The sequence below is a fragment of the Ascidiella aspersa genome, chromosome 7 (assembly GCF_963924565.1).
Source record: "Ascidiella aspersa chromosome 7, kaAscAspe10.2, whole genome shotgun sequence".
Lineage (NCBI taxonomy): Eukaryota > Metazoa > Chordata > Ascidiacea > Phlebobranchia > Ascidiidae > Ascidiella > Ascidiella aspersa.
This window is the reverse complement of record NC_139453.1, coordinates 13872134-13886276: the sequence shown is the minus strand read 5'-3', so window position 1 is coordinate 13886276 and position 14143 is coordinate 13872134. Positions and strand designations below refer to the sequence as shown.

Sequence of the window (14143 nt, the reverse complement as noted above, 5' to 3'; positions counted from 1 at the left end):
TTTTTAAGCTTTGTAGTAATGTACGAGCTTATGGTGCCATATAATGAATCTTTCAAAAACATTGTAAAATTCGTTTCCCGCACTCGCGCAAAGCGGCGCAGATTTACAGAGACGGCTTAAGTGACCGTACGCTGACCTCGACTATTTAATAACTAACTTAAAACCAAGTACAATTAAAAGCTTTTTTGTTGTTAATGCAAATCTGTATCAGAACCAGCCTGCCAATATACTTCATCCGGCCCGCCGCCTCTTTGACAAATTAGACACGAGTCCAAGTGCGTCGCGGACAAACGGAAAACGTATTCAAACATAATCGACAAATATTTTTAACCATTTTTTTTCAAATGTAACAAAAACAAGAAATTTAAAAGAAATACCGTTATACCAAAAAAATCGCGCTTGCTTCGCTCGCCAGGTCTGCTCCCAAATGGTTAACAAACGCTAAAATAGATTGACTAGAAAATTTATCGCGTTTTCTCAAAGTAGTTTTAGTACACTTTTTTAATAGTAGTAGGGGGATGACGACGTGAGGACTAGAATTTCAAACCAAGTATACGCTTTTTTAGCGAATTTGTGCCAAGACTTTACTGCCTCCTTAAAAGTAATTATAAACACGTTTTTAAAGTGCCAAAAAATCCGAGGCCCACCTGATTCACAGTTGTAATAACACAAAATCTCGTTTTTTGTAGGTATCCGACTCCAAGGAGCAAGGCAATAAAATACCTGTCCTTAACTTCTTGAACTCTAGACAAAGTCACTTCACTGTAATGATATTACTCGTTGAGTATTTACGCACAAATTTCAGCACACACGGTAAAATAAGATAGAGAAATAACTTCCGAACTCTTAAAGCGTTTGTAACTTTTAACGTTTTAAGTTGGCAAAACTGACATTAAGGCTACAAGAGTGCCACAGAACGCAAAGTCCATTCGGTTTGAAAAGATTTTCATAACTTGGTTGAAACATACAATAAAGTCAAACAAGAATTTTAATGCACTAACAGAGTTAATATTGGCACACAAATATGGTTGTAAGGGCTATACTTTATCCGTGAATTGCAATTAGTAGTTAGTATACCGGATTTTGATTGCTTTAACGGTTGATAAATGCTGTTAATCATGTATTTGACCTGAAATATCGTTGTTAGAAAGTTGTCACATTTTGAATCTACTAAAATATGAAAAGCCTATAAAATGTAAGTTAGTTTGGTATAACCAAAGCTTAATTGTTACCACAGTAAAGAAACCAAAGTTTTAGTCTAACTGCAACAAAACATTTATTAGGCGATGCCGGAAACAATAAACAACTTTTGCATATTTTGTTAGAGCGGAATTTTTTTACAGTGGAGATTTACAATTTAGCACACACTCACATTTGCAAAATTACAAAAATACGAGGCAATGTTAAACATGTAAAAAAATATGAATGTACTAATTATTTAAAAATCTTGCATCATAAAAGCAGGAAAAAACTATTTGAAGCTGATAGCAAAAATGATAATCCATGGAATAGTCGCTGTTCTGGCAAACGCATTTAAAACTCGTACATTTAGACTTGGGTTATGACATTGTTTAAAAGACGTAGCAAAGGTTGGGATGTTGGCACGTACAAGGTACGGGCGACGAAGGTTCGCCATTATATCTTCAAAAAGGTAACTACCAGACTATCTTACGTTTGTAACGCTACTGTATGTTTGTCCTAGTAATTATACCGTGTTTGTTACACAAGTAAAGGAAACCTGTTTAAAGTCGTTATCCCACATATTTTCTCCAGTAGGCGTTCTACTAGCGTAGTCGCTTTTGCGCCATAATATTTTAACGCCAGAGCGATAGAAAATATACACCTATTAACTTACCGATCGCTACACTTACATACGTGTTGTGGTGCTGCGAGCTTAATTCGTTGAAAGCGAAGTTATATTTTATTTTTTCTAATAAATAAATTAATACTGCATAATGACAATATGCACGTCCAATGTCGAGGCAGTTTGTCCAGTATCGAATTAATGAAGTGAGGCAGTGCGGTGGCCAGTGTCCCCTGTTGAAATATAACGATGATTTGTCCATAATTTGGCCCCAGATGCTTTATAATTCAATGACGCACCAAACCGTACACAATTAAATAAATCATATAGTAATGTGGCTTGGTTTCGTTCCGCGAATTAGTAGAAAAAAACAATGTTCGAATTCGTTCCCGATTGTTAATATTAAGTTGACTAGTTTAGTTTAAACGGCCACAACATTGCAGTAGTTGCGTTCAACTTGTGTGTCGAAGCAATGAGTCCATCTGTTTGCGCGTGGATCGTAAACTTCAACAGATTTCTCGTGCCACCTGTAATAGATACAACGTAGTTGTGTTGGGCTTGCATAGAAATACCCACAATAAAAACAACGAAACTGCAACAACGACCTGACCTAGTTGTTTTCATTTCCAACGCTTATGATTATGTCGGCATTTAATTTCCTTAAAAATAATATCTGGTTCGTTAAACGTAGTGTCTCCATGACATAATAATACTAAAAAGCTGTGACTCATGATCGTAAATCTATTTTGTATGATAATCTTGAAACAAGTTCTCACCCAGCCACGGCGTAAATCTTCCCTTGAAAAACGCAAGCTCCGTGGTTCATACGTCCAGTGTTCATTGATGCAACCTTGCTCCACTTGCTCGTTCTTGGGTCGTAACGTTCCACTGTGTCTTTGCAGTGAGAACCTAAACAAGCAAGAAAGGTACTGGATAAAGTTTACAACGTTAACAACAAATATAATTTTTAGTCAAGTTGAAACGTCAATAACCGAGTATACTAGTTATAATATTAATGTGAAACCTAGGAATAAAACAAATGCAGATAAATATTCCCTTTTGATTACTAAAGTAATAAAACCTCACCATGTAATATCCCCATGTTCATTTTATGTCGTTGTGTAGAATCGATTATTTATCCAACACTATCACTTTTCTTTTGTACAGATCTCATAATAACAAGTAGCAGACACGTTGCTTACCCCCGATTGCGTAAATGCATCCTTCGAATGCAACAGCTGCTAATTCATCTTTTGCATTGATCATTGATGGAACTTCGAACCAGCGATCGTCCTGGTATTTTTCACATGATCTGAAGAATGAGTAACCATCCCTTCCTCCAATAGAATAAGCCACATCTGGAAGTGAAACAAGCAACAATGTTGCTTTATGACATAACAAGAGGTGTAAACAGTTAAAAGACAAATAATGGCGTCACGTTGTGACAGAGTTTATGACACGGCCACAAATGGATATCTTATGTTGGTAGTATATTTGCATTTGCGAACAATAACCTTCGAAGTGTGTGAATCCCGCTTAACCTGATGTGTGCATTTTTTACCATTATCCAACTAAAAAGAAAAACAAACTTCCCAGGAAATCACGAAACCCACGTAAAGATATGAATAGCGTTAAATGGGAACATGGCTAATGCCAATGCTATGGGCCCTCTGGTGAAATACATTCAGTGGGAAAATATAGATAGATTTAACCGAACGCCTTAGTACCGTGGTTCCCAAACTTTTATGGCTTTGTGGCCCCTCCTATAGGCTCTCAGCACTTTGTGGCCTGCCTTTAATAGTTTAAATTATGACGCAACAGTCAAATCACCATCCAAAGCCGCCATTGCATGATTCGACCTTCTAGAATCCATGTTACGTGACTTGGACCACGAGTTTCGTGTTACGTCATACAGCAAGCACGTGGATCGATGATTGTACCCAACCAACCCACCAGTGACGAGGATAAAACCTAAAAAGCAAGTGGTGGTTTTGGTCACAACGAAACTCATTCTGCTCACTTTGAGTTCGGCATTAATCAAATCAGTAACTTAAATTAGAGTTTTAAAGGCAAGGTATTGTGCGCATATGGTAAATATAGGTAGGTCGGTCGACCTCCAATAACTAACATGTTTTTTGACACAGAATACCAACAAACACTTGACCTCGTACTCTGTACTGAATTTCAGTTAAATAATAAGTTTTCGTGTTTATTTACGCAATGCACTATAGTGTTTTGAATAACCAAGTTTCCCAACTTTTAATCATGCAATTGCTGCAAAAAGATTCTACATGAATTGACGATATTTAAAGAACCAACCGGAACGTACAATTAAATATATAAGTGTGACGTCATTATACTGTTGTGCTTAACCTTAAGTAAAGGGGTGGCGGTATATTGTTGTAAGTATCTTTATCGGACGTACATAATAAACATTGTCACACTTATGTTGTGGTGGGTTCACATAGTCTCAGTATGTTTGCATTAAACCTAGAAATTCACAAAACTTTTGTCAGTACAACTGATGTATTACCGTTGATAACAGTAGATGCTGCCCAACATCGATCTTCGGGCATTGGAGCCACAAACTCCCAACTACCTCCAGTGATGACGTTTAACACTTCACAACTTGTGATGCTTGAGAAATCACAATCCAATCCCCCGATTGTGAAAACGCAATCCCCAACCTTCACCGAAGTTGATCCAAACCTTCCCTCGTTCAGTTTCTGCTCAAAATCGAATCAACATTTACAAAGATGCTTGAATGTCGATAACTGAGGTATTTGTGAAGGCGATATTACAAAAGCTTCACATTTAACCAACATTAACCATCTTTCTATGAACTTTTAAAGTAAATCCCAACGATTTGTTTTCAGGGTGAAAATTAATATAGTTTAATATTGACTTCACGTTTGGTTTTAGTGATTAAACGTTTGGTATTTGTCTCAGCATCACTTGTTGGACGTGTTTACAAATGATCCTTACAATTCACCTTCACTAATGATGTCACTCGCGTTAAACTACAGATATAGGTTATCGTTTCGGCATATACATACAAAAATTTACCGGCATCATTTTGATGTAATTGTTGGTGACGTCACACTTCGTGCAGTCTTGTTCTGACCCGCTACCTCCAACCTGAAGAAAGTGCTTTGGATCTAAAAACAACATCGGGTTTGAAACTTGGTTTGGAGCTATCTGAGTTGGAACAAAGTTCCCTCACATAGGGTTTGAATTCGTTTTGTGGAAAGTTGCTTCAATATAAAAGAGCACAGCTAGAAATAACGTGGTTCATACGCAAATCATAAGAGCAGTGGTTCCAATCAATTTGGGGTTCAACTTGTATTTATAAAATTCTGGTGCCCCTTGTAATAATGAATTCTAACATGTTCGAAATTTTACTTACAATTGCGTGATGAAAGTTAAAAAAAAATAACTTTGTCCATAAACCGCGCTCCGAATGCGAGTGCATTTCGAACAACCAAGGTCGATCATTTGATAACTATGTTAACGACCCGAATAGAAAGGCAGGTTAAATCATTGGTGAAAAGCAATTTTTTTACGAAAATTCGCAGAACAACATTTTTGGCATGTGTTATTTTAAAACATTAATATACTGTTGCTGCCAGGCATTGTATCAAATGTAAATGGTTCTTCTGACAAGATTGTTATTAGGTAGAGGTTATACCTATATGGGTAAGTTATAAATATACTTTAGGTTAAAACTATTTTTTAGCTTGCAAAGCCAAAGCAACAAAAATAATGGAAACAAGGCGACAATATGAGACGCCTTGTTTCAACCCACAAGTAATTAAAACACGTGCGGTTTTAATAAAAATATCTAAAGAACTATTTAAGAGATGTGTGATGCAAAAACAATAAAACAAGGTATTTACCAGGTTTTTCTACTCCAATGTTCGAGTCGGGGACAGTACTTTCCTGTATGTTGGTACTTTTCCATAAGTTAGTACTTTCCTGTATGTTGGTACTTTCAGGTATGTTGGTACTTTCCTGTATGTTGGTACTTTCCTGTATGTCGGTACTTTCCTGTATGTCTGTTCTTTGATTTAAGTTCAAATTTGACACAGTTGGATGTGTAACTGTTTGAGCTGCAAATGTAAGTACATATTGTGCTAGAACATAGTGGAAAAAAAGATTGTGGCATAATATGTACCTATTGTTCTGGTGCCAATGTGATGAAACATTACAGACCAGCAAAGCCTAATCGATTTATTAGACATTTCAAAGACTTTTAGAGCATAGTCAAACAAAAAAAAATGTTTTTTGTGCAAGGTATTTTGTTTAAAACTTACATAGTTTACCAGATCGTATTGACATTAGTGATTTTTGGGGCCACTGTTTTTGGATTTTCTTTCAATGACTTTTACATTTTACAATTTGCCCGACCCTGACACAGATAAATAGCTCAAAACTTACATTTTCCTTCCATTGTTACTGTGGGGGAATTTAGGGCTTCCTTAAATGATGTAACAAAACTTGATAGGCTTGTCAGTTGTTCAGCTGTTTTGTGAGGTCGCATTAACTTCTTTATAATTGCCCTTTTTTCACTCTCCAATTGAGAATCCTTTTTATTTACGCTTTCCAAATATTTTCCAACTAAAATTTGTAATACAGAAAGCATTATATAGTTACAGACTTTTACTAGACAGATTACCAATTTACCTTCTATGGCAGTTGGTCTTTTTGTAGGGTTTCCATCCCAGCATTTCTTCATCAGTTCAATCATAAGAGAGACGATGTTTCGATCTCTGTTGTTTGTCAAAGAGGCTTCAGCCTCTTCTACTTTGTTTAGGCGAGGTCTCTCACCTTTGAAAATGAGGATTGAAAGCTGGAATTCGGAAACTTGTGCTCCTTCGTAGACCCGGGTTCTGAAGATCATCTCATACAACAACATGCCGTAACTGTGAACATGAAAATCAGGTTGCTATTAGTTGAACGACCATAAGTATCTATTTAAAAAATTACGCAATAACTTAATTATTGATAAAATAACATAAACATGTGTTTAAATAACTTGCAAACCTGTACATATCTGAAGGAGGACCAGTTCGATCAGCTTCTATTCCATCCATCAGCTCAGGAGCTGTATAACGTGCAGTGTTCTGTGTTGTTGCCTCTACATCTAAAGTCGTAGAGTCCCACCCAGTAGCTTTGACCACATTTACAGATCCAAAGTCCGCCAATTTTACATTTAAGTACTTGTCAAGAAGCACATTAACTGGCTTGATATCTCCATGGTAAAAACTTTTACCATCTGGATGGTTGTGAAGGTATTTAAGAGCTGAGTTAATTTGCCAGGCAATTAGGCGTCGTTGATCCCAACTTATCTCCTCACTTGATTGGAGTAAACCATCAAGATTTCCACACTCAATATACTCCAAGATAATGGCAACTATGTTGAAATTCCAGTTTGTGATGCCATATATTTTTACAATATGATGATGATCCATTCGAATCAACACATCTGCTTCTCTTTTAACACTAAGCAAAAAATGAAACAGGGTTTTGACAAAAATATATAAGCTTTGCATTTTTTTGGAAAAAATTACAACAAAGCATTAAATATTAAAAATAAACAACAGTCTCTTACTTATTGAGGCGTTTTTTTATAACGTCTTTTGTTCCTGTGATTGTGAAACACTTAGCCACAACTTTTCCGAGCTTTGGATGTTCACAAATTCGAACATGAGCAAAACCTCCGCAGCCAACGTAGTGAGTTTCATCTTTGCTGGTTAAAAACTCACTTGAGTCAAGTACAGTAAGTTTGGAAGAGAATGACATGTTCTGTAAATACAAATGTTTCTATATTAATTTCATAATCATTAAGGATACCAATCAAATACACGAAAGAGATAGAAGCACTATAAAGGTTGAGTTTGCCCACCAACCAAGGCTCTTTTAAATAGTAAGTTTATTTAGAAAGATCACGCTTTGGGGATACTATGGCTGAATAGTCTTATTTATGAAAATTGATATTTTATAAATATTTTTTATCAAAATCTGTGCATTGGATAAATTAAGCCAGTGTTGCCTAAACCTTTTTTTGCGACATTTTTGGAAAGAAAAAGTTTGTTGGACATGCAGCCACCAGTAATAGAAAGTTTGTACTTTTTATTTAGATAATTTTTGTTTATGCCAGACACAAAATACATCAAAAAGACCAAACCAAGGAAAAAGTAACTGCACAAACTATAGGCATAAACGAGAACCTTCCTAAAATTATGTTAGTTCCAACCTTTGCATAATTTTAAAGTTGACCAACAATAAGAAATTTCATAAAATGTGTGGTCTTGCACATACTGGTTTTAATTTAGTGTTATATTTCGATGAAATGCAAAATAGAAATCTCTGGGTTTATTTACAAGTTTTGATTATTATGGCATTAGGATGATTTCTAACTAATTTAGTAATTATACATTGTTTTCAGCTTAGTAGCTTCTAGATATAAAACTTGGAACATTTATGTGTGCTCACTTCATCTTAGGAGGTGGGCCAAAAAAAGTTTTGCACATCGCAAAAAAATAGCAATGTGTGAACTAGAGTGGAATATATTATCTTAAAACAACGAATAAATTTACAAAAAACACATTTGTGAAAAAGGGAAAGCCTATTAGATTTATTTTATGCAAACCGAGGCATCTTGCCACGGTGAGACACATGACAGACATTAAAGACCATTTTGTAAAATAGAGTTGCTGCTAGATGGCAGTTCAAATAATTCGGTTGGTTGCACCCTGGTGTACAACAAAGGTTGTGACTAAATAAAGCCCGAGTTGGTTATATCAGGAAGCAAATACTAATAAAATGAAAGGCTGCAATACACAGAAACTATCAAAGATTATAGTGTCCCAAAAACCTGCAAATTTGGTTATTAAGACATGTGTATGCACAGGACAACAAAAAAGCAGATCTAACCGCAAACAGACTGTATAGGACAATTAAAATAAATATACAATAATCAAATATTGGAGAGTTTTAAAAAAGTTTGTCAAACGGTAAAACTTGGATGTGTTTTCACTAACAATATGACCATTGGCACACAACATCTTTTTGAAGAAGAACTCAAGCACCGCATCCAATACAATTTCAATTTTCATCTACATTATTTGCTTATTTATTTTTATTACTATGGTCTTGCAGTTTAATTTATATTTCTAGCAACCGAAGTATGAAATTACTATGTTCCTAAGAAGCAATTTTGATGTCCTTACTATCGAGTTAATGATTGCATGGTGGTCTGTTAATATGTTTAAGGCTATCACCAACTTTAAAGTTTAGATATGCCGTAGAAGACGTTGATAAATTTGCTTATGTCTGTGATTTGTTTACTCGGTAGACAAACAATACTGCTGATTGATCTACTGGTCCCCATGGCAACCATTTGAACTTGGCAAGGCCCGAGTTGGAACTTAGACTAGCTTTTCGGGTGTACTATTTGCCATCACCTAACTAAAATGCAATGAGAATTTTTCTTATTAATACACATTCCATAAGCACTTTTCTCTACTACAAAATACAATTTCTATTAATTATAAATTTCAAAGCCAAAAAGGTCGAGTAGATCGACAGCATCTTGATTAAGACGTTTCGATACGAACTTGTATCATTTTCCGTTAGTGATCAAGATGCTGTCGATCTACTCAACCTTTTGGCTTTGAAATTTATTATTAAGCTACATTACAGATCCGTGCATAGTGTACCCAATTTCTATTAGATGTTAAAATTTTACTTTTTTGCCTTAAAAATCGTTTAATTGTCCCAAATTATACACAGTTTCAGTCTTGTTTGAAAACTCTTAGACAAAGATGGCGTTGCATCTAGAAGGTCTAGAATCCTACCACATTTTCGACCGGGGGTTTATATTGCTACTATTATTTGGGTTAAATGGTGGGGGTTTGGCTGGGTCGGAAGTATTATTAATATATTATATTCTTCCAGATTTATTTCTTTGTTTTAATCTCAATTTTTACAATTTGTTTCGTTATTGTAAAAAAAGTGGTAGGATTCTAGACCAGCACTGAAAAAAATGACTGTATGTGGCACAATGTGAACGTTTTTGTTCGGAGTCCTGTTGCATCTTAGTATCTAATGCTCAATTTAATGGCAAAAGTTGTGAAAGGAATAACAAAAATGTTCTAAACGCTCAACATTTGTTTATGATTGAAAAGTACACAGTATTAAAGATTGTAAACTGTTAAAACCAAACATACTTGGCCCGCCATCTTGAAAAATTGTTCAATTTCGCATCAATCAACCACAAGACTTCATGGTTATGCTTCGAAAAGGTTAAGCTTCGAAAGACTCATTTCGCTGGAAACTTCTGAATGGCCAGAGTGCTGGGAGACTAGTTTTATCTTGTAGAGCTTGTGTTGACAGTGATTTTTATGAACTCTTTTTATTCCACTTTTGTCTCATTTCGCTGGAAATTTCTGAATGACTGAGAGTCTAGTTTATCTTGTAGAGATTGCAGTGAAGTATATCTACAGCGATTTTTTATGAACATTTTTTGTGTTAGGAACTTTTGTTATTCCATTTTTCTCTATACGGTATTTTTTCGGCTCTCTTTCACTATTGTACGCAAAAATTAATAAAAAAAAAACTTTCTTCATATGCCGCATACCACAATGCATATTGTAAGGGTTAGGGTGCGGGTTAGCGTTTGGTTGTGGGTGGGTCAAGTTATTATTAATAAAAAACACCCACTCTTACCCAAACGCTAACCCGCACCCTAACCCAAACAATATGCTTTGTGGTATGCGGTATTATTTTGTTTTTTGCATAACTTTTCACGTACGTAAGTGAAAGAGCGCCATTTTTTCTTATATTTATCCTCTTTACAGTATTTTTCTTATGTTTGTTTGTTTAAGATATGTTGTTTACATGTTTTATTTATAACAGATTACTGCATATTTGTGGATAATAGTGTTAAAATAGTTTGTTAAACTGAAAATTGTGAAATTGTGGTATGCGGATCTAAAATTTTTAAAAATTGAAAAAAAAAATTATTTTGCCGAAATGACAATCGTCTTTTTTTTAAAGCCAAATTTAAAAAAAATTAGGATTTTTTTGAACCTCTTTGGATTTTTCTTTTTTCGACTTTTTTGCTTTATTCAACAAATTCATAAGTGTTATGTTAAGAAGAGATAAAACTAATACAAAAAGAGAAAAAATTGGAAAACAAATTTACGAAAAGAGAAAAAGTTGTCAAGAAAATTTTTCGAAAACCGAAAAGTTGAGAAAAATTGCCTCAAAAAGAGAAATTCAATGTACAAGCATGACTTTTTATTGCATTTTTTTATTAATTTAAGGAAAAACATAGGCTTGTTAGAGTTTGTAGTAGATTTGGCTTTTATTTTATTTTTGCTATCTGGCAACCCTGTACATAACTGGAGGATCGCCTTCAATACGCTTACCCGTACTCTAACCCAAATAATGTGCGTTGAGGATTCTAGACCAGTGCCCAATTGTTTTCCAAAGAAAAAACTCTCCTAAATCGAAAGTAACTTAGTAAATGCTGATAGAGAAAAGGTCCGCATTCGCACTGCGGTCCGGTCCACCAGTTGAGTTTAGCCCTGGGTTAGGGGTTAGCGTTGACTTGGGTGTTGGGGGGTCAATTACCCCACCCATGCAAACGTTAACCCGTACCCTAACTCAAATAGTGTTTTTTGTTTTAGGATTTTAAGGCCAGCAGTCCAGCACCTTGATTTTGTAATTTTTGGTGTTGATTTTTTATATTTAAAACACAAAATTAGCACTTAAAGCTGCTGTACACTGTTCCCTTCAGTGGCATGTTGGCTGCTAGTCTGCATTCTGTTGCAGGTGCATGCTTAGTAGGGTTCTTCTTTTGCCCGGATTTTTGCACTCCGGGAAACGGGATTGAAAAATGAAAATTCCATGGAATTATGACGAAAAAATTCTACCTAAAATTATGTCATTATTAAAATCATTTTATATTAGCTCCAAAGATTTAATTAAGCTCATTTATGCTCTGTCGCTCGTGGGTGCAGGCCGAAAAAATCTGTGACTGGAGACTGGGTGCAACAAGGGTCAAAAACACTTAATGATTTTCCGATGCACTCTGTATTGAATACATTGCATTGTAAACGTATGCCGATGTGATAAACCAGGTTGGGGAGTAAGGCCTGGGATAAATCTACCGCTCAGTTTCCGTGGTGGCCATGAAAAATCGCTCAAACGTGCAAAACTTTTGTCGCGTTAACTGTGTTCAGTATAGTCAACCATTTTCAGCCGTGCAAATTTCTCAAATAATGTTAGAACAGTCGCGCCTATTTGGCGGAAATGTTATTACACCCACATAATTTCAAGCTGCAAAATCCAAAGTTTCCAATCTGGGCGATAAATAAGGTACACAAGCCTTTTTTCATATTTGGTGTCCAAATTAGATTTTAGGGGTGCACTTTTAAAAAGTTGAAAGAACTATCGGTTGCATCTGCCATGCTTTTCACAGTGGCATCCAAGGCATATCCTGACTGTTCTTTAGTTGTTTTAATTAAGCATGATGTTACGTTTGTCTCCTCCCAATAGCGAGCAAACTTTGCCTTTATTTGTTGGAATAAAAGCTAAATTTATTCTAAAATTCTATTCGGATGCGCACTTTATTCTTGTGAAAAGTGCCTTAAAACTTTTCAATGGGCACCTCCTGACTAGGATTTTCTCTAGCACCGCTTGAGTTCACCAAAAGTGTTTAAAACTTGCCGGAAATACCATATAGGAACAAGGCCATAGAACCAAGTCCCAGTCAAATCATTCTAAAATAGCCTCAATTCTATAAAGCAAATAGCTTTTTTCAAATGTCTATAGTTAAGTATTTAAAAAAATGCAAGTCATACTATTAACCTCTTTCTTTATCTTGCAATAACCTCAGCCTCAACGATGTGAAACTGGCTTCAAATGTCGTGCGATTTTAATACTTTGGAATTATATATAAAAATGCATTAATTTTGCAATGGTTTATGTGTATGTGTGTAAGGCAAAAGCAAAATCAATTTTATATTAAATTACATAATGTGTAATATTGCTTTGTTTATTAAGCAACTGTAGGCCTAGATATGAATGGAGTTAAAACTGAAAGAGATGTATTGAGTGAGGAAGATGAAGATTTGCAGCTAAACGATTCACAGTTTCTTGACTTAATGCAACAGCTAGAAAATTATACCCCAACAGTGAGTTTCTGCTTTGTTTTAACAGCCTTTGAGTAAATCTTAGTGAATCGGATGTGGTTTACAGTATATTTACATTTGGAAATTTAATAAAAAATATGGTATACTTAAAAATAATTTGTTTGCACACACATGGTTCATTACTTTTTTCAACATATATAAATTATTTGTTTAGATTCCAGATGGTGTAGCAGAATTCTATTTGAACAGATCAGGAGTCAGCACTACAGACACCCGAATGTGAATGCTTTATATTTTTTTGTTATTTTTCTTACAATAAACTAATTGCACATTGGCAAGTATGTAAGTCTAACTGAAAATATTTTTGCATTTAGAGTGAGGATAATATCGTTGGCAGCCCAGAAGTTCATGTCTGACATTCTTAATGATGCTTTACAACTTAACAAGATGAAAGGATCTGCACAGAATGCACGCTCACTCAAGTCGAAGGACAAAAAGTAGGAAAATTTTATAATTAATTCAACTAATGTTTGCCTTAAACGTTGTATCTTAAACACTCTGAATGAAAAACTTATTATCACTGTATTGTAGTTAAAATGTTTTTGCTTTGTTAACAAACAATCAAATTAGGTTTTAAGCCTCTTCATGAATTCATTCTTTTTAAAAGGGTTGTTCTGACAATGGATGACTTAACCCCAGTTTTGGCTGAGCGAGGAATTAAGGTGAAGAAACCAGCTTACTACACATGAAGATCTATTGCTTTTAGCAAGTGACACTCACGACAAGCACTTACTGTCAATATCGAACTTGGCGTTCCGGCAGATTGGCTTTGACCAGCCTTTGAAGAATTTTAAGACAAACCCTTGAGCAGTGTTTTCTGTTGGTATTGCATCTAGGACATGATTTAATTTTGTTTAAAAAATCTTAAATTAAGCATTTTTGTCAAATTTTATTTGTGGGTTATCAAAAAAAGTTTTCTTGTTTTTATTGTGTTGATGGTACAGTAATTCAATACCACCTTCTCGCTTTTGAATGTAACTAGGTTGAATATATAGTTGACAAAATAAATCAGACTGCTAAATTTCCTAATAATAATTTTATTACAATTTGTGAATGTTTTGTCGTTCATTTATATCATCAACTTCGGATCATAAAAAATACATAATGTTTAAGAATC

General features: G+C 35.0%; 2 protein-coding genes across 2 annotated transcripts; one reads left to right on the top strand and one right to left on the bottom strand.

Annotated features, from left to right (window-relative positions):
- Positions 1-1258: 1258 nt before the first annotated feature.
- Positions 1259-10239, bottom strand: LOC146137956 (uncharacterized). Its single transcript, XM_083394488.1, has 12 exons — positions 10036-10239; positions 7416-7609; positions 6848-7306; positions 6488-6726; positions 6242-6421; positions 5701-5913; positions 4871-4962; positions 4338-4530; positions 3635-3775; positions 3007-3162; positions 2581-2713; positions 1259-2331 (listed from the first exon to the last, which is right to left on the bottom strand). Exons 1-12 carry the CDS (start codon positions 10045-10047, stop codon positions 2226-2228), a joined length of 2118 nt encoding a protein of 705 aa, XP_083250614.1. The 5' UTR covers positions 10048-10239; the 3' UTR covers positions 1259-2225.
- A 2641-nt stretch (positions 10240-12880) lies between these two features.
- Positions 12881-14143, top strand: LOC146137955 (transcription initiation factor TFIID subunit 10-like). Its single transcript, XM_083394106.1, has 4 exons — positions 12881-13008; positions 13181-13245; positions 13341-13463; positions 13634-14143. The coding sequence occupies exons 1-4, from the start codon at positions 12895-12897 to the stop codon at positions 13713-13715; spliced, it is 384 nt and encodes a 127-aa protein (XP_083250232.1). The 5' UTR covers positions 12881-12894; the 3' UTR covers positions 13716-14143.

Bases quoted from the DNA above. Each gene is read 5' to 3' on its own strand.
- LOC146137956 (XM_083394488.1), bottom strand. The intron at 3,163-3,634 runs GTGATTTGACTG...TTTCACTTCCAG, and splicing joins TGCAATGGCGGCTTTGGATG to ATGTGGCTTATTCTATTGGA. The intron at 2,714-3,006 runs GTAAGCAACGTG...TTGCTTGTTTAG, and splicing joins ATGCATTTACGCAATCGGGG to GTTCTCACTGCAAAGACACA.
- LOC146137955 (XM_083394106.1), top strand. From the start codon at position 12,895: ATGAATGGAGTTAAAACTGAAAGAGATGTATTGAGTGAGGAAGATGAA. The intron at 13,246-13,340 runs GTGAATGCTTTA...TTTTGCATTTAG, and splicing joins AGCACTACAGACACCCGAAT to AGTGAGGATAATATCGTTGG. The intron at 13,464-13,633 runs GTAGGAAAATTT...TCTTTTTAAAAG, and splicing joins CTCAAGTCGAAGGACAAAAA to GGTTGTTCTGACAATGGATG.